Source organism: Anguilla rostrata, chromosome 14 (assembly GCF_018555375.3).
Source record: "Anguilla rostrata isolate EN2019 chromosome 14, ASM1855537v3, whole genome shotgun sequence".
Classification (NCBI taxonomy): domain Eukaryota; kingdom Metazoa; phylum Chordata; class Actinopteri; order Anguilliformes; family Anguillidae; genus Anguilla; species Anguilla rostrata.
In genome coordinates this window covers 40,016,939-40,044,356 of record NC_057946.1, presented here as the reverse complement: position 1 = coordinate 40,044,356, position 27,418 = coordinate 40,016,939, and the positions used below count along the sequence as shown (strand labels likewise).

Below are 27,418 nucleotides of genomic sequence, written 5' to 3'. Positions count from 1 at the left end.
TCATGTGCCGCAAAGATCGTACATAATTAGCTCAAACACAGTGAATGGCAGTATTTTTATCAACAAGTCATGATCTGTTCAGGGTAAATATTTACAAAAGACATTCTCTGTTCCAGACACTGAAGCAAAGGTAAGTAAAACATAACTCAGACGGGGTTACTTTATAAAATGTTTTATTATTATTCAGTAGTTCAGCATAGTAATTGTTTTTTTGTTGATCCTCACTGAATCAGATTTTCTGTTTCTGCAAACCAAAGGTAGGCAGGTTACAGTCAGCTTAACCCCCCCCCATCACAAAAAAGAAACAAAGTGCATTCTACCAGGAGTCCTGTTGGGACCCCTTTTTGGGGGGGGGGGGGGAGGATGGCCTGGACAGAAGCAGTCAGTCACTCCAGGACTGTCCCTGTTAATACTCCAGTCGCCGTCCGTCCGAACGCACCAGGAGTGGCCCTGGGCCGCAGCAGTGTACCGAACGGCAGTGGCAGGAGTCTAGCACTCACCACGCCTGCGTCCTTATGGGTGTCTGTGTCCGTCCTTTCTGTCTGTCAGGAGGGTGCGAGGGTCCAGACCTCCGCTCTTCAGTTTCCTCAGAATCAGAGCTCAGCCTGCAAGGCTGGCTGAGAGAGAAAACGTTTCCTGCAGATTAAAGCCAGTACAAATGGATGGGAAAATACAACAGAGCTTTGCAGCCTATGGCTGCTCAGCTCCCAACCAGCAAAGAAGTGCCCCAATTTTCTTGAAACTGGATGGTCAGATGTTCACAGCATCCATCCTCTGTAGCATTTAAGTTCATGAATATTCATGAGGAGGTGTGTCCTGCCAAATATAGGGTGCACCAATTAGGCGGAATTTTCACTCGATTTAAACTGGGCCCTCTGATGCGGCAGCGATGCCATGCCCTTCCCGTTCTCCTCCCGTCCCGTGGCCAGGGGTGGGGCGTGTCGGTAAACAAGTGCACCCATACTCTCATTGGTCACACCCCTAGGGAACATTCTCAAGACACAAAGCATAACTTCAGCTTCAACAGCAGAGAGAACTTTCAATGTTAGGAACGTGAAGAGGATGGTCAAGAGCAGGAAGTGTGGTCATGCCACAGGAACACAGCAGTGAGCCCTGGTCTCTCTCTCGTCTGCTCCCGAACTGGGCTTTTCCATGCCTCTACAAACATTATAATTCCTTCTTTTTTCCCTTTATCTCCAGACTCAAAGACAGTTTACACCACTCTAGCATAATAAAGGTTGTATGTGGCTGTCTGTGTGAGGAACAATCTTAAACATGTTCCTGCAAAAAGATGAAGACTGGATTTGTCCTAATTTTAGAACATTACCTCACACTGCTATGGTGCTCTTTTGCACAGAGTTCCAGTCAGAAGCTTGGCACAGCTGAGGCCAGTCTTACGTGTGCTGCCTCACACACTCCCCAGCTCACAGATTTTTATCTGGCTGTTCCAAAGGGCTCAGGTGACAGGTGTGGAAATGAATACTTCAGAGGACGTGGTAATGACGTGCTCACAGAGGGCTTTTAGACGGGCATCTGGCCGAATCCTACATCCAGCACGTTAAAATGGAGCAGCTCACACATGCAACCTTTAACCCTTTCCAACAACAGAGCGACACTGCCACCTTTACAAACCGCAATAATTAACTGCATTAATGCCACACGCATATCACACGAATGCCTTATATCAGGACTGCCCAACCCTGTTCCTGGAGATCTAGCGTCCTGTAGGTTTTCATTCCAACCCTAATAAAGCACCCCTCATTCACAGCTAGAGCAGGGCTGTCCAAACGTGTTCCTGGAGATCTACTGTCCTACAGGTTTTCACTCCAACCCTAACAAAGCACCCCTCATTCAACAGCTAGAGCAGGGCTGCCCAATCCTGTTCCTGGAGATCTAGCGTCCTGTAGGTTTTCATTCCAACCCTAATAAAGCACCCCTCATTCAACAGCTAGACAGCTTGTGGAGCTGCTAATTAGTAGAATCATTCAACAGCTAGAGCAGGGCTGCCCTTTAGGTCTTTAGGTTTAACTATGCGATGGTGAAGCATAGCTTATTTAGCTTTCTTTCATTTTGTCTGGTTTCGTAATGTAACTGCATAGGACAATCTGCTCTAACCGGCTCTAATCTATCGGCTCTAATTTCAGTGGATTGTATTATGATTAACCCACAATAATGGTAACTGGTAATTACAGTCTCGGCTCCTGTTCCAGGAGAACAGTGCTGTGGGTAATTTGTCTCTCGCTCCTGTTCCAGGAGAACAGTGCTGTGGGTAATAAGTCTCTCGCTCCTGTTCCAGGAGAACAGTGCTGTGGGTAATTTGTCTCTCGCTCCTGTTCCAGGAGAACAGTGCTGTGGGTAATTTGTCTCTCGCTCCTGTTCCAGGAGAACAGTGCTGTGGGTAATTTGTCTCTCGCTCCTGTTCCAGGAGAACAGTGCTGTGGGTAATTAGTCTCTCGCTCCTGTTCCAGGAGAACAGTGCTGTGGGTAATAAGTCTCTCGCTCCTGTTCCAGGAGAACAGTGCTGTGGGTAATTAGTCTCTCGCTCCTGTTCCAGGAGAACAGTGCTGTGGGTAATTAGTCTCTCACTGTTGTTCCAGTAGAACAGGGCTATGGGTAATTACAGTGTCTTGCTCCTGTTCCACCATTATACAAAAATAAACTCTGCACATTAATTCCCTAACACGTACATGTCATTCTGAGGTTAAGAGAGAGAAAGAAAGAAAACTTTCTTTAAAAACAAAAATAAGAAACCATTCCAAGGAGAGAAATTTTTACAATTTATAAATACGATAAACATCTTAGACCCTTTTTCCTGGTGGACATTATTCTCTATAACCCTGGACAAAGTTCAAAAGAAAGGGCAGAATGACTTCAGCCCAACACAGACGAGCAGCCGGCCGATCTCTCCAGGGTGGGGGGGAATTGGGGCGTGTCCCGGGCGGGGGAGTGACACGTCACACACGTGTGGGATCCTCCACTCCAGTGCTCCGAGGGCAGCAGGGGCAGGGCAGGGGAGGGGAGGGGTGCATGGACGGCTTGGCGTTCATGTACAGGACGTTTAGAGGAAGTTGGGGGCGGTAAAGGGTACGCGCTACACTCACCATCGTTAAAACCGACCCAGTGGCGTCCAGTGTCCATCTGTCCAGGAGCCGCAGGTAGGAAGCTTCTGTCCGCCTCACCTGTGAGTCCTCACCTGTTCGTTCCACCTAGACCACGCCTTCACAAATACAGATCAACCCACCAACTGAGGTCAGGGTCTCTCTCTTTCTTTTTGCGCAGGAGTGAACAAACTTGGCAGCAAAATCCCACATTTTTCCTACACGGTTTACAAAAAGTCTAAAAAAAGGAGTGTGTGGGATGGCCCAGAACTTCAGAAGGAAGCCTTTGGGTTTTTGTGAAGGGGGGTGGAGTTACTTACTGGACAGTAAGGAGGAAAGAAAACGGGGGAGGGAAAAAAAAAACAAACTAGTAATACCGCCTCGCGGTTGTATGCCTCCGGCAAGGCAAAAACGTCTTTTGTGAGGTCACAGTGACCTTGATCTTTGACCTTTGACCACCAAAATCTAATCAGTTCATCCTTGATTCCATGTGGACGTTTGTGCCAAATTTGAAGAAATTCCCTCAAGGTGTTCCTGAGATATCACGTTCACGAGAATGGGATGGACAGATGGGACAGACGGCCGGATGGACGGACAGACGGAGGGACGGACAGCCCAAAAACATAATGCCTCCGGCCAAGGCTGTGCCATCGTGGAGGCAAAATAAAAACGTTTTGATGACTGAATTTGACCGCAAAACAAAATGTGTACATACAAACTCGTTTTTTTTTAAAAAAAGGTCAGGATGGCCCCACTCAGAGGAAGTGGGATGCTTCTGAGCGACTCTTGCCGCGTTGCGTTTCACTTCTCGAAAAGGTGCTGCGCAGGCGGTCTGGCGGACGAACCAGGGAGCGCACCCGTCTCCCTCCGCTCTTCAGAGGGAGGGGCTGAGACCCAGGGAGCGCGCCCGTCTCCCTCCGCTCTACAGAGGGAGGGGCTGAGACCCGGGGGAGGAGTCATGAGGGGGCGGGGTAAAGAGGGGGGCGGGTGTAGGACGCAGATCGGTGCTCTCCAGGCTCTAGTTGGGCTTGTCCTGGAATATGTAGAGGTTGTTGGTGGTGGCCACGGCGATGATGTTGTCGCTGGGGTGCCAGGCGGTGTGCAGGATCTTCTTGCTGAAGTCCAGGCTGTCCACGCTGATCTCGTCCTTCCGGCGCTTTCCGCCAGCGCACACCTTGCGCGGCCTGAGCAGCGAGCGCGGCCGGCTGCCCTCGCGGGACGCCTCCAGGGTCACGTCCCGCCGCTGGCCCCGCTCAAACATCCGGAAGAAGTTGTTGTAGGAGCCGGTCAGGACCACGCTGCGGTGGAGGGGCAGACAGAGACACCGTCAGGGGAAGGAAGAAGAGGACCGCGAATGCTACCGTGTCGCTAGCAACACTCCAGAAAATGGAACAGCAAAAAAAAAAAATCTGCTTCTATTGACCATTTACCAAAGAGCATTACAGTTTTATCATCTGCGGTTTTGAACAAACTTTATTAGCTCTTGAGCTATGAAATTCTGACAGTACGCAGAGCCAGATGACAACTTTCAACATAAAAAAAACAAAATGACAATAAGGTTTTTCAGCTTGGTTAAACTCACTGCACTGCACGCTGCGTTTCTAAGAAAACCTGGACTGCTTGTGCATGCGTTAGCGCCGTACAGGGCGTGCCTCTCTCTCTCACTGCAAGCGTTAGCGCTGCACAGGGCGTGCCTCTCTCTCTCACTGCAAGCGTTAGCGCCGTACAGGGCGTGCCTCTCTCTCTCACTGCAAGCGTTAGCACCGTACAGGGCGTGTCTCTCTCTCTCACTGCAAGCGTTAGCGCCGTACAGGGCGCGTCTCTCTCTCACTGCAAGCGTTAGCGCCATACAGGGCGTGTCTCTCTCTCACTGCAAGCGTTAGCGCCATACAGGGCGTGCCTCTCTCTCACTGCAAGCGTTAGCGCCGTACAGGGCGCGTCTCTCTCTCACTGCAAGCGTTAGCGCCATACAGGGCGTGTCTCTCTCTCACTGTAAGCGTTAGCGCCGTACAGGGCGCGTCTCTCTCTCACTGCAAGCGTTAGCGCCATACAGGGCGTGTCTCTCTCTCACTGCATGCGTTAGTGCCGTACAGGGCGTGCCTCTCTCTCACTGCAAGCGTTAGCGCCGTACAGGGCGTGCCTCTCTCTCTCACTGCAAGCGTTAGCGCCGTACAGGGCGTGTCTCTCTCTCACTGCAAGCGTTAGCGCCGTACAGGGCGCGTCTCTCTCTCTCACTGCAAGCGTTAGCGCCGTACAGGGAGTGTCTCTCTCTCACTGCATGCGATAGCGCTGTACAGGGCGTGTCTCTCTCTCTCACTGCAAGCGTTAGGGCCGTACAGGGCGTGCCTCTCTCTCTCTCACTGCAAGCGTTAGCCCTGTACAGGGCGTGTCTCTCTCTCTCACTGCAAGCGTTAGCGACTGTACAGGGCGTGCCTCTCTCTCTCTCACTGCAGCGTTAGCCCGTACAGGGCGTGCTGTCTCTCTCACTGCAATGCGTTAGCCCTGTACAGGGCGTGTCCTCTCTCTCTCACTGCAAGCATTAGCGCCGTACAGGGCGTGCCTCTCTCTCACTGGCGTGGCTGCCAACTGCCTTAGCGCCGTACAGGGCGTGCCTCTCTCTCTCACTGCAAGCGTTAGCGCCGTACAGGGCGTGCCTCTCTCTCTCACTGCAAGCGTTAGCGCCGTACAGGGCGTGCTCTCTCTCTACTGCAAGCGTTAGCGCTGTACAGGGCGTGCCCTCTCTCTCACTGCAAGCGTTAGCGCGTACAGGGCGTGCCTCTCTCTCTCACTGCATGCGTTAGCCCCGTACAGGGCGTGTCTCTCACTGCAAGCGGTAGCGCTGTACAGGGCGTGCCTCTCTCTCTCACTGCAAGCATTAGCGCCGTACAGGGCGTGCCTCTCTCTCACTGCAATGTGTAGCGCCGTACAGGGCGTGCCTCTCTCTCACTGCAAGCGTTAGCGCCGTACAGGGCGTGCCTCTCTCTCTCACTGCAAGCGTTAGCGCCGTACAGGGCGTGCCTCTCTCTCACTGCAAGCGTTAGCGCCGTACAGGGCGTGCCTCTCTCTCTCTCACTGCAACGTAGCGCCGTACACTCCTCCTCTCTCTCACTGCAGTTAGCGCCGTACAGGGCGTGTCTCTCTCTCTCACTGCAAGCGTTAGCGCCGTACAGGGCGTGCCTCTCTCTCTCACTGCAAGCGTTAGCGCCGTACAGGGCGTGTCTCTCTCTCACTGCATGCGTTAGCGCCGTACAGGGCGTGCCTCTCTCTCTCACTGCAAGCGTTAGCGCCGTACAGGGCGTGCCTCTCTCTCTCACTGCAAGCGTTAGCACTGTACAGGGCGTGCCTCTCTCTCTCACTGCAAGCGTTAGCACTGTACAGGGCGTGCCTCTCTCTCTCACTGCAAGCGTTAGCGCCGTACAGGGCGTGCTCTAGCTCTCCTCCTCCAAGAGGGAACAAGGTCCGGCCGCCAGCAGAGAGACCGGAGGCACGTACTCATCCGCGTCACACTCGCTCTGTCGCACAGCCGATAAGGCACACGCCTGATAACAACCTTTCACCCCGCACTGCGCCAGCCCGAGACAGGGGGGCGGGGCTTATCTGCCTCTCTAAGCCACCGCAGGCTCTCAGCGCAGGCCGAGCAGGAAGTCACTCCAGATAAGAGAAAGTGTGGATTTGTGCACTAATTACAGAATATTATTTTAACATTTTTATTGCAAACGGTCTGCTGATGTCTGCTTGGAAATCTCACCGCCCAATAAACAACATGGCTACCCTGCGCTAACCCTGATTCTGCTCTGCTCTGCTTTAGAACTGTGGGGGTACTTACACCAGCTGTGTTCTGGGGGCTTGAGCGGCATTCTTAAATGCTCAGGTAAAGACTCGCCAGCCGGTCAGGTAAAGACTCGCCAACCGCCCAGGTAAAGACTCACCAGCTGCTCAGGTAAAGACTCGCCAGCCGCTCAGGTAAAGACTTGCCAGCCGCCCAGGTAAAGACTTACCAGCCGCCCAGGTAAAGACTCGCCAGCCGCTCAGGTAAAGACTCGCCAGCTGCTCAGGTAAAGACTCGCCAGCCGCTCAGGTAAAGACTTGCCAGCCGCCCAGGTAAAGACTCACCAGCCGCCCAGGTAAAGACTCACCAGCCGCTCAGGTAAAGACTCACCAGCCGCTCAGGTAAAGACTCACCAGCCGCTCAGGTAAAGACTTGCCAGCCGCCCAGGTAAAGACTTACCAGCCGCTCAGGTAAAGACTCGCCAGCCGCTCAGGTAAAGACTCGCCAGCCGCTCAGGTAAAGACTCGCCAGCCGCTCAGGTAAAGACTCACCAGCCGCTCAGGTAAAGACTTGCCAGCCGCCCAGGTAAAGACTTACCAGCCGCTCAGGTAAAGACTCGCCAGCCGCTCAGGTAAAGACTCGCCAGCCGCTCAGGTAAAGACTCACCAGCCGCTCAGGTAAAGACTCGCCAGCCGCTCAGGTAAAGACTCGCCAGCCGCCCAGGTAAAGACTCACCAGCCGCTCAGGTAAAGACTCGCCAGCCGCTCAGGTAAAGACTTTCCAGCCGCCCAGGTAAAGACTCACCAGCCGCTCAGGTAAAGACTCACCAGCCGCTCAGGTAAAGACTCGCCAGCCGCCCAGGTAAAGACTCACCAGCCGCTCAGGTAAAGACTCGCCAGCCGCTCAGGTAAAGACTTGCCAGTGTTTCTGCACCACAGCAGCTGAGGGACACTCTCACCTGTCGTTCCCATTCCAGCAGCACTCAAACTTGTCGAAGATGCAGTCGTTCTCATACAGGGAGCACAGCTTGCTCCTCAGGTACTCGTGAACCTGTAAGTGCAGATGACCCCAGATCACCGCTGAGCACAATGAACACACCACACACCTGCACACAACTGACCCCAGATCAGCGCTGAGCACAGTGAACACACCACACACATGCACAGAACTGACCCCAGATCAGCGCTGAGCACAGTGAACACACCGCACACCTGCACAGAACTGACCCCAGATCAGCGCTGAGCACAGTGAACACACCGCACACCTGCACAGAACTGACCCCAGATCAGCGCTGAGCACAGTGAACACACCACACACCTGCACCGAACTGACCCCAGATCAGCGCTGAGCACAGTGAACACACCACACACCTGCACAGAACTGACCCCAGATCAGCGCTGAGCACAGTGAATACACCACACACCTGCACAGAACTGACCCCAGATCAGCGCTGAGCACAGTGAACACACCACACACACATTTGTAATCAAACAATTAACATGTGGTTCAAGTGCGCACACAGCTTTTATTTAAAAGTAGTTTTATAAACTTTGGTTTCACCATGTAAAAATGAAAGCACTTTCTAAACACACACCCCCTCCCCTCCCCACACCCCCATTTCAGGGAACCATAATGTTTGGGACATATTAATGCAACGTAAATGAAAGTAATCATGTTTACTATTTTGTTGCACATCATTTGCATACAAAGACTGCTTGAAGTCTGTGACCCATAGACATCACCAGGTGCTGAGCATCTTCTCTGGTGATGCTCTGCCTGGCCTGTACTGCAGCCATCTTCAGCTCCAGCTTGTTTCAGGGGTTACATACCTTAAAGTTTTCTCTACAGCATATGAAAAACTCCTTTGTTACATTAGCAGTACGTTAGGCATCATTGTCTTGCTATAGGATTACATTACATTACATTACAGGCATTTGGCAGACGCTCTTATCCAGAGCGACATACAACAACGCCGTCCAATAAGTTTGGAGGCATTTGCTTGAACTTCAGCAGATGATTCTGTACACTTCACAATTCTGCTGCTGCTGTCAGCAGTTACACCACCAATGAAGACAAGTGAGCCAGTACCTGTAGCAGCCATGCAAGCCCAAACCTTGACATCCCATCACCATGTTTCACAGACGAGGGGGGGCAGATCTTGGGCAGTTCCTTTTGGCCACACTGCTCTTGCCATCACACTGATACACGTGAAAATTGGCCCCATCTGTCCACAAGACCTTTTTCCATTACTCTGCAGGCTCTTTTAGGTACTTCTTATCAGACTGTAACCTGGACATCCTGTTCTTGTGGCTAACTAGTTGTTTTCATCTTGCAGTGTAGTCACTGTAGTTCTATGTGTAAAGTCATCACGGGCACACCCACGCCTGCCTCCTGAAGAGTGTTTCTGATCTGTTTATCGGGTCTTTGGGGGTTTTTCTTCATTACTGTGAGAATTCGTTGGTCATCAACAGTAAAGGTCTTTCTTAGCTTACCAGACCCTTTGCGATTCCTGAATTCACTCAAGCTTTCTTTCTTCTTAATGACATTCCAGTTGATGGCAGTAAGCCTAAGGTTTGGCCTACATCTCTGACAGTTTTTTTTTGAGCCCGACCGATATATCGGCCAGACTTTTTTGACGACATCGGGATCGGCAGTTATGCCGCCGATGTTCCCCGATTTTTTAATAAGTATAATAAACAAAAAAACAATGATTATTTATGTGTACTTGTCTGTTCGAACGTAGTAATTGCTATTTACTAGAATTATCCAGTAGAGGGAGCTCTAATACAAGTGTGAACTGCAGCAGCTGACGCGCTACTTCTCTAATAAGACGTTTGTCACTCGTGCCTCATCCAATATTCTCCACTGCAAGACTTGTATGCGCAGATTCGATTGCCGCAGTTTTTTTCACCGCCTAATTCTTATGGACAGGGAAGCTCGCTAGATAGCTTTACTCTTTGAGATCATGTAGTAGGAATAAAATAAGAAAATATAATTAATGTACTGAGAATAGATACAAAGAAATAATTATAACAAATTAATAATAACAACAGCAACAATAATAATAATATTCATAAAAATACATGTTTGAAACTGGAAAAGTGATTAATTTTTTATAGATGGCTGGAAAAGAAAGGAGTAAAAGCAAGGTGTGGAGTTATTTTGATTTCACACACTTAAAGATGGTGTTAATATATATATATATATATAATTTAATATCTTTTACTTTTTTATCTAAAAAGTTCTTTGTGTGTTTATTTTTATTTGTTTGCTTATAAGTTAAATGTTCTTAAATATAGAAACTTTAATAAAATATAAGTTTTTCAAATTGACTTGAAAATGTTGCACTTTTTGACAAAATATCGGTCAAAACATCGGTAATCGGTGGGCTAGGACTCTCCAAAATCGGGATCGGCATCGGACCCAAAAATCTGGCATTGGTCGGGCTCTAGTTTTTTTCTTATTTCTCAGCCAGATAATGGCTTCCTTGACTTTCACTGGCAGAACTCTGGTCCGCATGTTGACAAACACCAATAACAGACTCCAAAGGCAACCAAATGCCTAAAATCAAGACTAGATACTGAAAGCTCTCTTATACCTGCACAAAGGAATAGAACACACCTAACTAACCAGAAACACCTATGAAGCCATTTGTCCCAAACATTATGGTGCCCTCAAATGGGAGGACTACATATAAAAAGTGTTTCTACAGAGTGAAATGAAAAGGTATAGAAATGTAAGAAAAGTGTGTCTTTGTCCTAAACATTATGGAGCTCACTGTATACATGCACAGACTCACACTCATGCACGCACACACATGCAAACACACGCACGCACACACGCACTCTACACCTGCATGGAACTGACCCCAGATCAGCACTGAACATACAGTTACTCACACACGATCTTCATCATGGGTATAAACAGGGCTGGGTGGGCTTAGACAAGCTGAGCAGATGCCAGTCTTTGTCAGAAGAGTCCATTTGTTTTGCTGTGCATGGCACATGCCACCCTTTAATGTAAAATGGACCTGGTGCTCATAAAGGAAACCTTTGAGTGACACCGTGTTGGACTTTTCTAGAGAAAATCTGATGACTACATTCTGAATTCAGCTGACCTTCCAAGCTTTAGGCTGGTTTTCTACTCACGCCACCATATTGAAAGAAAAAATCCTTAATTTAAAGCAGAAAAACAAAACTTATTTTATTCAAAGTAACAATGGGCTATGTGAAAAATACACCCAGTTTCGAAAAGGGAAAGAAGCATCTTTCTCGAAATAGGTGATTGTAATTATAAAATGTCCAGGCCGATTAGATGCTCATGTGAAACATAAGCACATAGACGCAAGTAAATGCGTGTGATAATACAGACAGGGCAAGTGTTTCTTTCTAAAATACTCAGCGCATGCAAACCCATGAAGCGGCAAAAATGTAATTCCAACCAAAATCAGTTATCTTAAACCAAACTAGGCAACCTCCACATATCACCACAGTAAAAAATAACCATCATAATGTAACTTATCATTTTTATCAGCAGATTCTTGCTATCAAAGAGCTCCCCCTGTTGGTGATGGGATGAAACTGTCCCTCACAACCGACCAACCCACGCTGTGGCGGCAGGTGTATAAGGAATATTAAAATCAAACGCGTTCCCAGAGCATTTATCTTAAAGCTGAACTATGACCTCTCGACCAGGACTCGATGCACACAAAAAACGAGCTGGAAGTGTGCAGTCTCCATGGTGACCACAAGGACCTCACCTGGTAGGTCTCCACGGGCCTGTTCTCCATGTTGAGGTCCCAGATCTTGATGGACAGGTAGTCGCGCGTCATCAGGTGCCGGCCGCTGTGGCTGAACTTCACGTCTGAGATGGACGAGATGATCTCCGAGAAGAAGGAGCGGCTGCTGGGGTCCTCCGGCTCCTCCAACACTAGCCAGTCACAGCCAGAGAACCAGAGTCACCTGACCGGAATGTGCCCAATCACGTTTCTGTTTCACAGAAACCTAGATCTATGAAAAACCATACGGTATAATCTGCTGAAATTGTGGATGGTCCCCAGGCTAGCATATGCCACCAATTCAAGCACTTTCAAGAGCTGAGGCTTTCCTGGAGGACTGTAACCAATTTCTCACCAAAAGCTCTCAAAGACTTTAAAGTACCTTTGCTATTGTTATTTTTCAGAGCCTGGGAGCCTTGAGGGAAACCTGGGGAACTGAACTGGGATCAGTGGTGGTGCGCTCAGTCCTCCCAGCAGGCAGGGGGCAGGAGAAGCAGGTGCTCACGTTTGGAGTGCTTGTCGCAGAGTGCGGAGGCCCGCATGTCGCACAGCCGGATGGAGCCCTTGCTGCTGCTGTAGACGAAGGTGTTGCAGTGGTTTGGGTGGAACTCCGCCGCCGTGATCACCTCCGTCAGCTCCTCCATGTTGACAGGCTTAATGTCCACGATGTCTGGGAGAGGCCTGGGGTCAAGGGTCAAACACTTGCTCACAGGCACACGCACACACTGCCCGCTGAGCAGTTCGGGGGCGGGGGAGGTTGTCTCACAACCGAAAGACATTTTTATCCCTCTTCCACAACTTCTCATGAGCGTTTCATCTGACCTTTAACACAGCTCTTCAACACTGAGCTTTAACACTGAGTTTTAACATTGAGTTTTAACACTGCACTTTAAGTGCATGCAGTGCATCTCCTTCCCCCCCTCTTTCTCTCTTTCCATCTATTTCTCTCTCCCCCTCCCTCTCCATCTCGCTTTCTCTCCTCTCAAACCCCCCCCCCCTACCCCCACGGGATACTGAAGCTGCGGTCGGTGATCTCCAGGTGCCAGAGGTTGACACGCAGGTCGTCGGTGGACAGGTAGGTCTCGTGGTCGCTGTTGACGGAGATGGAGTTGATGTGGTAGGTGTGTGCGTTGGCGAACACGCGCCTGGGGCTGGCCTCCACCATCAGATCCATGGGTCTGAACACAGGCACCTGCAGGCAAGGGGCGTGGCTACGGGTCACATGGTAACCGCTACTACGGCTGTCTGACCCTCTGTTTTTGACATCCTTGCACTGTTGTACATTGACTGCACCTTAACAATAAGCAATAATTAGCAGTATGTTGTCAACTGGGTCAATTCAAACCCATCGTGATGAGGAAGACGTGCATAAACACCAGCAGAGATCAGTACTGTGCGAAGGATTCAGAATAATGATGACAACAATAACATGGCCAAATTATGTCTGTTTTGTGACCGAGGAGGTGTCTCAATAGTGCCTTCACACAGATACCAGTGTTTGAAATGAAATATACCGATGATATTTGATATTAGCGGTAAGTGGAATGGTAAAGAAACACTGCACCCTTAGCGTCGTGACGGTCGAGGGGTCCCTGTAGCGCCCGTCCTCCTCTTTAAGGTTGTACCCCTCAGGCCTCTTGTCTCGTTCACTGATCTTCCACAACTTTATAGTCTTATCTGCCAAGCAGAGAACAGAAACACGTCTCCCAATCACAGAAAAGGACACACCTCCCATTATAGCTCCACAAGGTTTGACTGGACTGTTCGTAGCTTATTTTTCATATTGGAAGACACTTGAAGGAGAGTGGGAGCTGCTAGCTGCCGTTAGCCAGCTGAGCTGCGCAGTCACTGCACAGAGCACTGCACTGCGTGCACAGGAGCTGCAGACTGCAAGCGGCCAATCAAATGGAGGCACCACTCCGTGACGAGGCGGAGACACCGGCACCATCAGGATTTTGCCCTCAACCGACCAAATCCAATTCAAGAGGACAAGCTTGGGTACTTTCCAAGAGTACTCTGAAATGCTAATTAAAACTGAGACCGTTACACCTTATTATAACAGAGGGTGAGCGATCCTAGATACCCACACAGCCATATGACGTGTTTTCGCGCGTTTGCAGAGAAACTGAAATACTAGCAATAAAAATGGTTTAGCTATTTCTCAGCATAATGACGGATTCAAAGACTAAACGAACTCACCCGACATTGTCTTCAAATGGATCCATGCCAAAGAAAAGTAATTATTCATCCTCTCAAAAAGCATTTATTAACAAAATTTTAGTAGCATGCACTCTGGCACTGTCTTCCATTGCTTCACCGATCCTCCCCTAAAACTTAGTATATGGCTGGACTACTGGCTGACGTCACAGACATGCGCGGTGTAACTTTATCACTCAGTCAGTCAGTCTGTGGCTGACTGACTGAGTGATAATTCTGGACCTCCACAAGTCCGGTTCCTTCTTAGCAGCCAATTCCAAACAACTAAAGGTACCACGAGCATCTGTACAAACAATTGTCTGCAAATACAAAAATCTTGGGACCACACAGACACTGCATCATTCAAGAAGTAGGCAAAAATTATCTCCCTGGGCTGAACATACTTTGGTCCGAAAGGTTCAACTGAACCCCAAGACAACAACAAAGGAACTAGTGAAGGAGTTGGAGGCATCAGGCACCAAATTATTTTCATCCACCATTAAGAGAATCCTACATCACCATGGCCTGAAAGGCTGTCGCGCGAGGAAGAAGCCCCTACTCCAAGATAAAAGCCAGAACAAAGTTTGCAGGTGACCACCAGGACGAAGACCTAGCCTTTTGGAGGAGTTCAGACCAAACAAAAAGGTCAGGAGGTCAGATGAAACAAAAATTTAACTGTTTCGCCATAATGATCAGGCCTATTTATGGAGGGAAAAGGGTGAGGCTTTTAATTAGAGTGGTTGCCTTTGGCAATCACACTACAGCCGCGTTTCCACCCAAAGTACCCGGAACTTTTAGTCCCAGGAACTACTTTTCAAGGAACTAAAAGGTTCCTTCAGCCCATTGTTGTCTGCGTTTCCACCACGGTCTAAAGACCCGCGAAGATTAGGCAAATTAGTCCACTGACGTATGTAAAAGTGACGCCGTCGTCGGTCCATCTGTCCTATGATTTCTTCTACATTATTTTCCAATAACTGGGACAGCCAGAGGGGTTTACTCCACTTATACAACGACTATATGTGGTTACTTAAATATTTATTGATTTTTATTGATTTAATCACCTGAAATTGAAATATTCTTCCCCGGCCGTTTGGGCATATTATTTTACCGTTGTCAAGCAGAACTCGTTGGTAGTTCGACTTGGACCGTTGTTATGGAACAAACACAATATAACTGGCCACTATACAGATTGTAACTGTTTTATATATCCTCTCAAACACATTCATTATGTTTTTATGCGAACATTCACTTTCATGTCTTGACATCCGAGGCGACAGAATGCATTCACATTCTACAAATAACTGGTAACAACAGCAGAAAACATGCACACGTCGTAAACAATTTGCTGTTGAATTGATTAATTCGACTCTTACCGTCATTTCCAGTATAGGCTAATCGCAAAATGAAAAGAATAAATAGAATGAAAACTCGGGCTTGCGTGAAAATTTAAATCAATATTGCAGTGGTACAGCCACCGTTTTCTTTCCTTGAAAGTTACTTCAATCTTAATTTCTCATCTGTTCCAAGACGTAGGCAGGCTATAACCAAAAGTAGGCTACTGCGCCGCATAACATACAGGTTTGAATTCAAGTTATTATGAAAATAAATCGGTTTGCGGCCGCAGATTTTTAAAAATGGCGGTTGAAATAAAATACTGTGAGTAGTCGACCAATCAAAAATATTCAGCGCTTGCGCCCCACCCCAAAAGTTCCGGTACTTTTGGAAAGTACTACCCCCCGAGCAGGGACTTTTTTGGGGGTAAAATAAAGTCCCCAAAACTTATTTAGACCCTGGTTCCTGCGGTGGAAACGCACTCAGTTCCTCAAAAGGTTCCTAGTTCCTGGGGAAACGCGGCTTACTATATTACATATTATTATTATTCTTCATTCCACCCATTTTTTGGACCGCTACTCCTCCCAGAGGTTTCGCACCACATGTACGTGCAATATGTCAAATCGAGCCCCATAGAGAATTAATGGTGGAATGTTGACCCTCGTGAGATCACAATGCCCTCTAGCAGCTGAAGACAGAGCATTGTGACATCACATGGGTGAACATTCCGCCATTCATTTAAATTGCCTATTTTTATTATTTCATAGCTTTTGAACTGCTTGTCATAGAGAGTTGTGGGATGCATCATGGTATATGATGGGATGACTTGGTAGAGAGTCCTTTGTTCACTTGTGAAGATTAGCCCCACCCTCTTACATGGTTGGCTGATCTTTAATATTTCATAACTTTTGAACCGCTTGTCGTCGAGTGTTGCAGGACGCCTCATTGAACTCGGTAGAGTCCTTTGTCCATTGGTGTAGGTTAACCTCGCCCTCATTCCTGATTGGCTGATGTTTTATATTTCATAACTTCTGAACCGTTTGTCATAGAGAATTATGGGTCGTCTCATTGGACACGGCAACCAGCAACCACCCAGCAACACCCTAGAAACCAACTAGATCATAGCAACAACCTAGCAACCTCATAGAACACCATAGCAACAACCTATTAACACCCTAGCAACCGCTATAACTCCATAGTAACCACCTAGCAACACCCTAGCAACCTCCTAGAACACCCTAGCAACCGCATACAACACCCTAACAACCACCTAGAACTCCATAGCGACCACCTAGCAACACCCCAGCTACCACCTTTTTCAAGTTCAGTAGCTACACAATGATGGACCTCAAGACCAAAACAATTTTGGATATCCAACTGGTTCGGTAAGGGAAATTCAAATATCTTTTTCTACGTTCACATTATATATAGAGGCCATCCTGTCAAACTGCCTCACCTCTGCCACTCGCATAAACTGCCTCACCAAGGCAGAATGTACCAGAGTAAATTTCGACTTTGCATTGGCGGCAACCACACTTCACAATTTCTGCAGGAATTGTCTAGTTCGAAGAACACCATCCCATCCATTAAGAATGGGGGTGGCAGCATCATGTTGTGGGGGTGTTTTGCTGGAAAAGGGACTGGTGATAGATGGCATCATGAGGAAGGAGGATTATCTAGAAATACTGAAGCAACACCTCAAGATAGAACGCTAAAACTTGGTCGCAACTGGGTCTTCCAGCAGGACAATGATGGTAAATGGACTGCATTTATATAGCGCTTTTATCCAAAGCGCTTTACAATTGATGCCTCTCATTCGCCAGAGCAGTTAGGGGTTAGGGGTTAGGGGTTAGGTGTCTTGCTCAAGGACACTTCGACATGCCCAGGGCGGGGTTTGAACCGGCAACCCTCCGATTGGCAGACAATCGGTCTTACCTCCTGAGCTATGTCGCCCCTAAGCATACCTCCAAAGTTGTAACAAAATGGCTTAAAGACAACAAAGTGAAAGTATTGGAGCGTGAGCCACGTAAGAGCTGAGCGTGAGCAGTGTAAGAGCTCAGTGTGAGCAGTTTGAGCAGCGTAAGAGCGGATTGTGAGCAGCGTAAGAGCAGTTTGAGCAGCGTAAGAGCTGAGTGTGAGCAGCGTAAGAGCGGAGTATGAGCAGCGTAAGAGCAGTGTGAGCAGGGTAAGAGCGGATTGTGAGCAGCGTAAGAGCAGAGTGAACAGCTTAAGAGCTGAGTGTGAGCAGCGTAAGAGCGGAGTATGAGCAGCGTAAGAGCAGTGTGAGCAGGGTAAGAGCGGATTGTGAGCAGCGTAAGAGCTGAGTGTGAGCAGCGTAAGAGCGGATTGTGAGCAGCGTAAGAGCAGTTTGAGCAGCGTAAGAGCAGTGTGAGCAGCGTAAGAGCAGAGTGTGAGCAGCGTAAGAGCAGAGTGTGAGCAGCGTAAGAGCAGAGTGTGAGCAGCGTAAGAGCAGAGTTTGAGCAGCATAAGAGCGGATTGTGAGCAGCGTAAGAGCAGAGTGCTAAAGGATGTGTGCAGTACTGGTGTTTATGTGGAGTGGGAAGTGAGCAGTGTTGGCTTTTATATACAGCAGGAAGTGAGCTGTACTGGCGTTTATGAAGAGCAGGAAGTGAGCAGTCCTGGTGTTTATGTAGAGCAGGAAGTGACCAGTACTGGTGTTTATGTAGCGCAGGAAGTGAGCTGTACTGGTGTTTATGTAGAGCAGGGAGTGAGCAGTCCTGGTGTTTATGTAGAGCAGGAAGTGAGCAGTCCTGGTGTTCATGTAGATCAGGAAGTGAGCAGTCCTGGTGTTTATGTTGAGCAGGAAGAGAGCAGTATTGGTGTTTATGTAAAGCAGGAAGTGTGCAGTACTGGCTTTTATGTAGAGCAAGAAGTGTGCAGCATTGCAGCAGTGCAGAAGCTGGACATGATTAAATTCTACATGCCTGCACGACCAATCTGCTCTGCAGCAGCAGGGCACCTTGCACCTCCTCCCATCCAGGAGCTTCTCCACCCTAGCTCCCCAGTGGTGGAACAAACTCCCTGCCCCTCTACAAACCACTCAGTTACTGCCCATCTTCCATTGTGGTCTGAAGACGCATCTCTTCAGACTATACCTGGAATAACTGCCACCACTCTGTATCATTTCACTTAAATTCCCCTCTTTCATGCCACTCATTTTACATGTACCTCCGTACCAGCACTTATTGCACTTCGTATTATCGTCCTAATGTTGTAGCTTGTACTTCTCCCTAGTTAGCATAGGTTAGGTCAGAAGAATATTCACTGTGTGAACTGGGCTGTGTTCTTAGCTATGAATAACTGTACAAAATGAGTATTGTACCTTATCAAACCTGTGTTTTGTAGTTGATCCAATGACCTTGATATGCACTTTTGTACGTCACATTGGATAAAAGCATCTGCTAAATAAATGCAATGGAAATGTAATGCAGTACTGGCATTTATGTAGAGCAGGAAGTGTACAGTACTGACCGTTTGTGGACAACAGGAAATGTGCGGCGTTCTTCTGGGGCAGCCATCGGATCTTGTTGATTTTCTCCTCGATCTCCAAGCTCTTCAGGTAGTCAAACTCGGGCTCGTGGCTCTGGAAGGTGCTGTAGACGTTGTACTCGCTCCGGCACTGAGGCTGACTCTTACTCTGCGGGAGGAGAGGCAGGCAGCGATGTTTGCGTTGGTTTCAGTCACAGGTCATTACAGGTAACACAATTTTTAAATGCAGATTATGTCCTTATTTCACTTAAATTCAAGCTGCTTTAAATTGGCTGTGCTGCTAGCCCAGATGTTTGGGTGTTTAGCCCAGGTGTTTGGGTGTTTAGCCCAGGTGTTTGGGTGTTTAGCCCAGGTGTTTGGAAGTTTAGCCCAGTTGTTTGGCAGTTTAGCCCAGGTGTTTGGCAGTTTAGCCCAGGTGTTTGGAAGTTTAGCCCAGTTGTTTGGCAGTTTAGCCCAAGTGTTAGGTAGATTAGCCCAGGTGTTTGGAAGTTTAGCCCAGTTGTTTGGCAGTGTAGCCCAGTTGTTTGGCAGTTTAGCCCAGGTGTTTGGCAGTTTAGCCCAGGTGTTTGGAAGTTTAGCCCAGGTGTTTGGAAGTTTAGCCCAGGTGTTTGGCAGTTTAGCCCAGGTGTTTGGAAGTTTAGCCCAGGTGTTTAGCCCAAGTGTTAGGGAGTTAGCCCAGGTGTTTGAGTTAGCCCAGGTGTTTGGCGTTAGCCGTTGTTGGCAGTTTAGCCCAGGTGTTTGCAGTTTAGCCCAGGTGTTTGGAAGTTTAGCCCAGGTGTTTGGCAGTTTAGCCCAGGTGTTTGGAAGTTTAGCCCAGGTGTTTAGCCCAAGTGTTAGGTAGATTAGCCCAGGTGTTTGGAAGTTTAGCCCAGGTGTTTGGCAGTTTAGCCCAGGTGTTTGGCAGTTTAGCCCAGGTGTTTGATAGTTTAGCCCAGGTGTTTGGCCCAGGTGTTAGGCAGTTTAGCCCAGGTGTTACCAAACTGGGGTCCTGGATGCTCCAGGGAGTTCACATTAAATTGCAAATAAATACTGAATTAAGATGTAATAGTAGTTCACAAATTACATATCTTAAATGCAGAGCCTAGACTGGTAGGTACATCCATGCCATATAATCTTAAATTTTATTTTAAAAATAGAAAGAGAAAAGTTGAGACATGTCCCTGTTCCAGCACTGCCGAGATGAGTCAAAGGTCACGCCCTCTCAACTCTGTGAGTCAAAGGTCACGCCCTCTCACATCCGTGAGTCAAAGGTCACACCCTCTCACCTCTGGGACCTGCTGGAAGATGACGACTCTGCCGCCCTTATCCCCTGTGGCTAGCAGCTCCCCCGAACGGCTGAACTCCACAGTAGAGATGATGTCAGCTGTGTCACACACACGTACGTACACGCACACACACACACACACACATATACACGCACACAAACGCAGACACACACACACAATAAAACAAGTTAAGTGCTGCTGGCATCTAAGTGCCACTGCACACACAGTTGGGGGGGGGGGGGGGGTGACTCTTTGTTGCCCTGCAGAGTGCAAACACAATAGCAAAGAAAGGCAGTGGCATGGGGCTTTGTGCGTTCCCACAACCACCCGAGGGGCTGAACAAGAGAGGGGTCAGTGTGTGGGGAGGGGGTCACTACACACCGCGATGCATTCTACACACCACCCTGCGTTCTACACGCTGCCCTGCGTTCTACACACCACCCTGCGTTCTACACACAGCCCTGTGTTCTACACACTACACACCGCACTGCGTTCTACACACTGCCCTGCGTTCTACACACCACCCTGCGTTCTACACACCACCCTGCCTCTACACACTACACACCACCCTGCGTTCTACACACCACCCTGCGTTCTTCACACCACCCTGCGTTCTACACGCTACACACCGCACTGCGTTCTACACACTGCCCTGCGTTCTACACGCTACACACCGCATTGCGTTCTACACGCTACACACCGCACTGCGTTCAACACACCACCCTGCGTTCTACACGCTACACACCACCCTGCGTTCTACACGCTACACACCGCACTGCGTTCTACACACCATGCTGCGTTCTAAACACCGCCCTGCGTTCTACACACCACCCTGCATTCTACACACCACCCTGCATTCTACACACTACATACCACCCTGCTCTCTACACACCACCCTGCGATCTACACACTACATACCACCCTGCTCTCTACACACCACCCTGCGATCTACACACCATCCTGCATTCTACACACTGCGCAGCATTCTACACACCACACACCACCCTGTGTTCTACACACTACATACCACCCTGCGTTCTACACACTACATACCACCCTGTGTTCTACGCACTACACAACGCGCTGCGTTCTACGCACTACACAACGCGCTGCGTTCTACACACTACACACCACCCTGCAGGACTGTAAGGAACCGCTTCTCACTTCTCCACACATAAGTGGGAGTTTTTTTAGTCAAAACTGTACTGCATGGATCCAGAATAAAGGCCACAGCTCAGGTTTATAGTCTCCATCGGCTTCCAGAGGCCTCCAGCTAAGGCTGGGTCCAAATTGAGCCCTTCACAATAAAAGCCTGTCTTTATTAACACTGTAACACAAGGCTTTTGTGTGAATCTGTTCCTGCATCCCCCGTTTCCACCACCACCAGCGCGTGCGCGCCCCCCCCCCTGCCCGCGGGTTCTTACCTTCGGCCACATCGTCATCAATGGCCCCCTTCACCTGCGAGAAGCACCACTGCACGTCGCCGCCAGCCCCGCCCACTCCTGCCAACACAGGAAACAGCATTTCATTGGACAGGCAAAACTCAGTTCCCGCCCCATCCACATGCAGCAAACATCCTCACTGGAAGCGTGTTGTCCACAGCAATAAACCTGCAGTTAGCACCAGCCAGTACAGGAAACCGCCCTATAAGGGAGCAAGCAAGACACTCAGCCTAATAACTTCTGAGCATCAGGATCTGTATAGGCTAGTATTTCACTTTTCAAATATTCAACCACAGGGTCACCAAACAAGTATGTGGATCAGTACTGAACTATTCAAATGGCTGCCAAAATTTAACACAACAAAACAAAACAAAATTAAGATCATTTTTGTTTTGGTTGACATTAAGAAAGGAGAGTATATGAACGGTGGGAACTCCAGGGGGTTATATGATGGTATATGAACTATCTGCGCATGAAACAGCTCAGTGCCGCTCCCCACGTTCTGACTGCAACCCCAACCCAAAATGTAACCTTAAATACACGCAGGCCTCCTTGCCCCGAGTCACCAATAGTATCCTGACTGCAGCTCAAAGGAGCTCATTTCATTCCTCCTCTGTATTTTTACAGTTTGGATGTGAAAAAAAGGTCATGAAAGCATGTACAAGTCATCAGAGAGAGCGCTGGGAAATGCAGTTCTCGCTCATAGTAGCAGACTCTAGAAGTTCACAGAAATTCACAGAATCCCTAAATCGCTGAATTTATGAATTCAATGGTTGCATTTGCTTCGGATTCCACAATAAAATAAAAAAGGCTTTGCCAGCTGCCAGCTTTCTGATGCAAACTGGCTGTGATTACAACAGCCTACCATAATTCCCTGCTCTCTATTCCATCACAAAATGGAAGCTCATAAGTACAAAGGGTCTTGCTTTTGTGCAGTCCTGTTCTGGTTACACAGGAACACTTGCAGGTGGCAGTAAAAGAAGGCAGGGGCCACTATATCGGTGGTTGGGGAAGTGCTGGAATGCACTATGTAGGGCAGGGGTGTTAAACTCCAGTCCTGGGGCGAGTGCCTGCAGGTTAACAGTTTTGGGAGGCCCGCAGTGTCTGTGGCTCCAGTCCTGAGGCCGCAGTCGAGGTGAACTCGAGTCTGAGGCTGCAGTGCTGAGGTTTAACTCCTGTCCTGGAGGGCCGCAGTCTATGCTGGTTTAACTCCAGTCCTGGAGGGCCGCAGTGTCTGCAGGATTAACTCCAGTCCTGGAGGGCCGCAGTGTCTGCAGGTTTAACTCCAGTCCTGGAGGCAGCTGCAGGTTACCCATTCTTGGAGGCCACAGGCCTGCGGTTTAACTCCATTCTTGGAGGGCCCAGTGCCTGCAGGTTAACTCCAGTCCTGGAGGGCCGTAGTGTCTGCAGATTTAACTCCAGTCCTGGAGAGCCGCAGTGCCTGCAGGTTTAACTCCATTCTTGGAGGGCCGCAGTGCCTGCAGGTCTAACTCCAGTCCTGGAGGGCCACAGTGCCTGCAGGTTTAACTCCTGTCCTGGAGGGCTGCAGTCTCTGCAGGATTAACTCCAGTCCTGGAGGGCCTCAGTGTCTGCAGGTTTTTGTCTCTTACTTTTGATCAGCAGCCAGTTTAGGCCTTGGAAACCAGATGTACAGCCTCTTTAGGCAATCAGTGACATAAATTCAGCACTTAAGTGCAGGAACACATCAAAAGGCAGCAGACACAGACTGAACTTGAGATCCATGGTTTAGGGTATGAATGATGTCCCCTGAAAAGGCGACAGGAACATAACTGCAACTATGCCTAGTTGTAATGAACTGTAATGCTGAGCATTATGGCAAACATTTCCATCTCGAACAATGTGGCTAACATGTTCAGGTTTAACATTGTGGGTAACATGTTCAGGTCTAACATTGTGGGTAACATGTTCAGGTCTAACATTGTGGTTAACATGCTAACACTTTCAGGTCCAACACAGTGGCTAACATGCTAACATGTTCAGGTCTAACATCGTGGCTAACATGCTAACATGTCCAGGTCTAACATTGTAGATAACATGCTAACATGTTCAGGACTAATGTTGTGGTTAACATGCTAACACTTTCAGGTCCAACATTGTAGATAACATGCTAACATGTTCAGGACTAACGTTGTGGCTAACATGTCCAGGTCCAACATTGTAGATAACATGCTAACATGTTCAGGTCTAACATTGTGGCTAACATGCTAACATGTCCAGGTCTAACATTGTAAATAACATGCTAACATGTTCAGGACTAACATTGTGGCTAACATGTCCAGGTCTTACATTGTAGATAACATGCTAACATGTTCATGTCGAACGTGCACCAGAAATGACCACGGAATAGCTCACAGCTCTTTGAAGAGCTGGGGCAAAAGCACGCTGTGTGATCCCAGTTCCCATGTGACTTACGGCTCCCGTTCACACCTACTGAACGGATAAAGCTCTCCAACAACACCGCCCACATATCCACCAGACAGGAGCAAAAATATCTCAGAAACCATCTCAAATAGTGGATGTAGCAATCAACGCAAACGGCAGCAAAATCAGGCCGAGTGTTCTGCTTCTTAAACGGACTCAAGGTTGCAAAGACAGGCACCAGGACCTGTTAGGGCCTCTGAACAGGTTGCAGGAATTTCGTAAACAGAGATGACATTTTGAAACGCACATGGATTTCTCACCCTTGCAGGCAGCAAGAAAAAAAGGTTTTTATTTTTGTTCAATTAATACTGCCATCATTAGACTAAACTGAAAACCACTGCTACACACAGAAGCATTCAAACCAGAGGCTTCATTTAGAGTAATTAACTGGAAGTCCTTTACCACAATATAGTTTGGCACAGGGTTTTATGCAAGACAGCAATTTCCAGGGGTGTGAATGTTCTTCTGAGAAAACCATACACTAACAGCATTAACTGAAAGAGAAATCACACGTTCTTATCGGACAGAATTCCTCATGGACAACCGGACACTGCTTTGAGGCCAAATACCACGCTACTATAACACAGACTGGAATGCAATAACCAAACCTAGTTAGCCAGCAGGTGAGAGAATCGATAATGAACTTGGAGGTTGGTACTGCCACTTTACTCACTGTCTGCTATATTGCAAATTCCCTCATTGCCGTTTCTTCCCTCTTCCCCACGCTGTCGGCGGGGCTCTTGCCCCAACCCTCCAGAGTGCTTCGAGAGTCGTCTGGTCTCCCCCACCTCTGCGGTCCAACCCCTCTTTCGTCATTGCCTCCACCCTGCCCACATCTGTCGCCACCTGCTGTTCCCCATCACCGCCACCCGGCCAAACCCATCATCTGAGCCACATCATAAACCTTATAAAAATGACTGACATGTTGGTCACCAGTCGGCACCCTGAGCCGACCAGAGGAGGATGTGTCTCCCCCTTGAGCCTGGTTCCTTCCAAGGTTTCTTCCCATCTGCCACAGGGAGTTTTTCCTTGCCACTGTTGCATTAGGCTTGCTCCTGTGGGGGTTTAGGCCAGGGTTGTCTGTAAAGCGTATTGTGACACCTACTGTAAAATACACTATACAAATAAAATTTGATTTGAATTTGATTGATTGGTAACATTCAAATGTGCTCCTGACATATCCAGTAGACAGGGATTCATTGCTTATCACAAAATGAAGATGGGGGTGAAAGCACTCAAGAATTACTACTCTTTTACAGCATGTGTCATGTCACAACCAGATCTGTATCTGAATAAAAAAACGTATCGCACTTAGATGCACAACATAAAGTGGCAGAGAAAGACTAAAGAAATCGCCGTCTCATGCGCATAACAAGGTGCCTCTCCCTCTCTCGCAGGGCAACCTCCCTCCATCTTCCTTAACACACCTTCCTGCTAGCATTGCCACCTGCATTCTCACGTTCCAGCTAGTCTTCAGCTAACTTAACTCCGCTACTTAGCCCAGCTCACTGCTAGCTAACACCGATCTGAAAGCTGGTGTGTTGCTTAAGTATTTTAAGAGGAAAGAAATAAATATGTCCAACCAGGCAGTGACTAATCAACTAGTTAAGCGCAAATTATGTCATATCAGAATACTCCAAATGGTCTCGACAGATCCAAAGTCATGCGCATCCAAGCAATCCCAGTATAACTGCAGCTAATGAGTGATATATAACTTTAACTAGTTCGCTAATGTTGATGTTACTGAAACCAGCACTGCCTAATGAGCTAACGTTAAGAACTGACATTAGCTAAAAAGCAAAGGAATTGACATTACGTGACCATTTAACTTGGAGGATCATCTGTGAAGTTGCTGCTATTATTAATATTAATTAGCTAGTACGTTAAGTTACATGGTGTAGTCATAACATTAGCTAGCTACCACAAACCGTTGTCCTGCATGTATCGATAACATCTGATGATGAGACACAAACCCTTTTGGGATAGACTATGGCTGAGTGCTGCGAAGTGAGGAAAGAGTGCGAACAGACCAACTAAGAGGAAATGGACCAGGCGGTTTGGACAGAGAACGAGTTAGCTAGCAGGTAACTTGTTTGTTAGCCAAGTTGGCTATGAGGCATTTGATTCGCACAAGGCTCACGAACTAGCCATGCCTGTCCCCTTGGCTCAGAGAACGGGAACTGAGCAAGTATGGAAGGCTCGTTGACATAACTGGTTAGCATTCTAACTGGCTATACAGTAAAAGGCACTCGTACATCGACAGCATGGGCTGGCAAACGTTAACCTGAGAAGTATACCAAGCTAACAAGCTGGTAGCAATGACCTATGACTAGCGACTGGCACCTTTTAAAATGATTTTTCAGTTACCTGCCATGGTGAGTGAGAGTCTCTGTCGCGGTCTAGGGCCTGGATCTTTCCAATTTTCGCCCGGCTACGATAAGTGTGATTACCGCAAGGAACGGAGGTGGACAGCGATGCAAAAAAGCGACCGGGGCTGGTTCCCTGCTCGCCTCCCTCACGCTCACTCCCCTCTCACTACACTCCACTCCCGATTCCTTCCGTCCATCCACTTTCAAAATGGCGCAATCTTCTCTCAAACTACGTCATTCAGACCGACGTAACCCCGTGGGAAGCGATGGGGATGTAAATTATTGCGTCGTGCTGCACAGTAATTCTGCATGGGTTATCTTTAAAACAAGCAATATCATTGACATTAGGTTCCTGTTGGATCCACATATTTTAATATCTCCGACTTTATGTGAAACATGACGTCCTAAAATGCTATCCGCCCACCTAGGCAGTGGGCGTTTAGTGTTTTTCCTTAAATAAAAACGCATAATGATGACGTCATTAAGTGCGAAATTCAAGCATGGTAGTACTTATGGAAAGCCCTTTTATTAATATGTAATAGCCTGACCGGATGCCCATTACAAATATCTGTAATTCTTTTATGACTAGTAAAAACGCTAATTTAATATATCTCTGATTGAATTGACTATCCAAAACGTGAATTTCAGATATCTCCATTTAAATTATGACTAGTCGTAACTATGGCAAGCCCTTTTAACATTTAATAGCTTCGCTTGACTATCAATAATTACATTTTGTAATTACAATACATTTAAAGTGGAGATATCTCGAATTTTAGTTATTACTAGTCTACAAAGAAATTATGGATATCTTGAAACAAGACCGATCTTATTTTGGAGATGATCAATATGGCAAGCCGTTTTAGCTTTAATTCATTTCTGGAGGATAGCACAAATTCAATTCTAACTAGTTAAAATGCATATTATTGATATCCGAAATTCAATTTTACCTAGTTAAAATGCCAATTCTTGATATCGGAAATTCTATTTTAACTAGTGAGATTTAAAACATTTTTTCATTCATTTCAATGGGAGATGGAATTTAACCTAGTTAAAATGTCAATTTCTGATATCATAAAATCAGTTATTGATATCAACAATATAATTTCAACTAGTTAAAATACCAATTCCTGATATCATGAATTCAATATTAACTAGTCGAAATGCCAATTGTTGATATCAGAAATAAAATTTTAACTAGTTGAAAATCCATTTGTT

General features: G+C 47.7%; 1 protein-coding gene across 3 annotated transcripts; it reads right to left on the bottom strand.

The window, feature by feature from the left end:
- Positions 1-156: 156 nt before the first annotated feature.
- On the bottom strand, positions 157-26,599 carry LOC135239845 (serine/threonine-protein phosphatase 2A 55 kDa regulatory subunit B alpha isoform-like). Of its 3 annotated transcripts, XR_010325513.1 has the most exons (11): positions 26,199-26,599; positions 21,372-21,449; positions 19,948-20,045; positions 18,665-18,830; positions 13,209-13,321; positions 12,659-12,836; positions 12,150-12,314; positions 11,627-11,796; positions 7,826-7,917; positions 3,102-4,396; positions 157-617 (listed from the first exon to the last, which is right to left on the bottom strand). XR_010325513.1 is itself a non-coding variant. In XM_064308833.1 (10 exons), the coding sequence occupies exons 1-10, from the start codon at positions 26,203-26,205 to the stop codon at positions 4,117-4,119; spliced, it is 1,347 nt and encodes a 448-aa protein (XP_064164903.1). In that variant the 5' UTR covers positions 26,206-26,599; the 3' UTR covers positions 157-4,116. The 3 variants fall into 3 exon arrangements, 2 of the variants coding, with proteins under 2 accessions (XP_064164903.1, XP_064164904.1); XM_064308833.1 differs by having other exon boundaries at positions 157-4,396; XM_064308834.1 differs by lacking the exons at positions 13,209-13,321; positions 19,948-20,045; positions 21,372-21,449; positions 26,199-26,599 and having other exon boundaries at positions 157-4,396; positions 18,665-18,793.
- Positions 26,600-27,418: the final 819 nt, after the last annotated feature.

Bases quoted from the DNA above. Each gene is read 5' to 3' on its own strand.
- LOC135239845 (XM_064308833.1), bottom strand. The intron at 20,046-21,371 runs GTAAGAACCCGC...TGTGTGACACAG, and splicing joins TGATGACGATGTGGCCGAAG to CTGACATCATCTCTACTGTG. The intron at 11,797-12,149 runs GTGAGCACCTGC...GTGACTGGCTAG, and splicing joins CTGCGACAAGCACTCCAAAC to TGTTGGAGGAGCCGGAGGAC.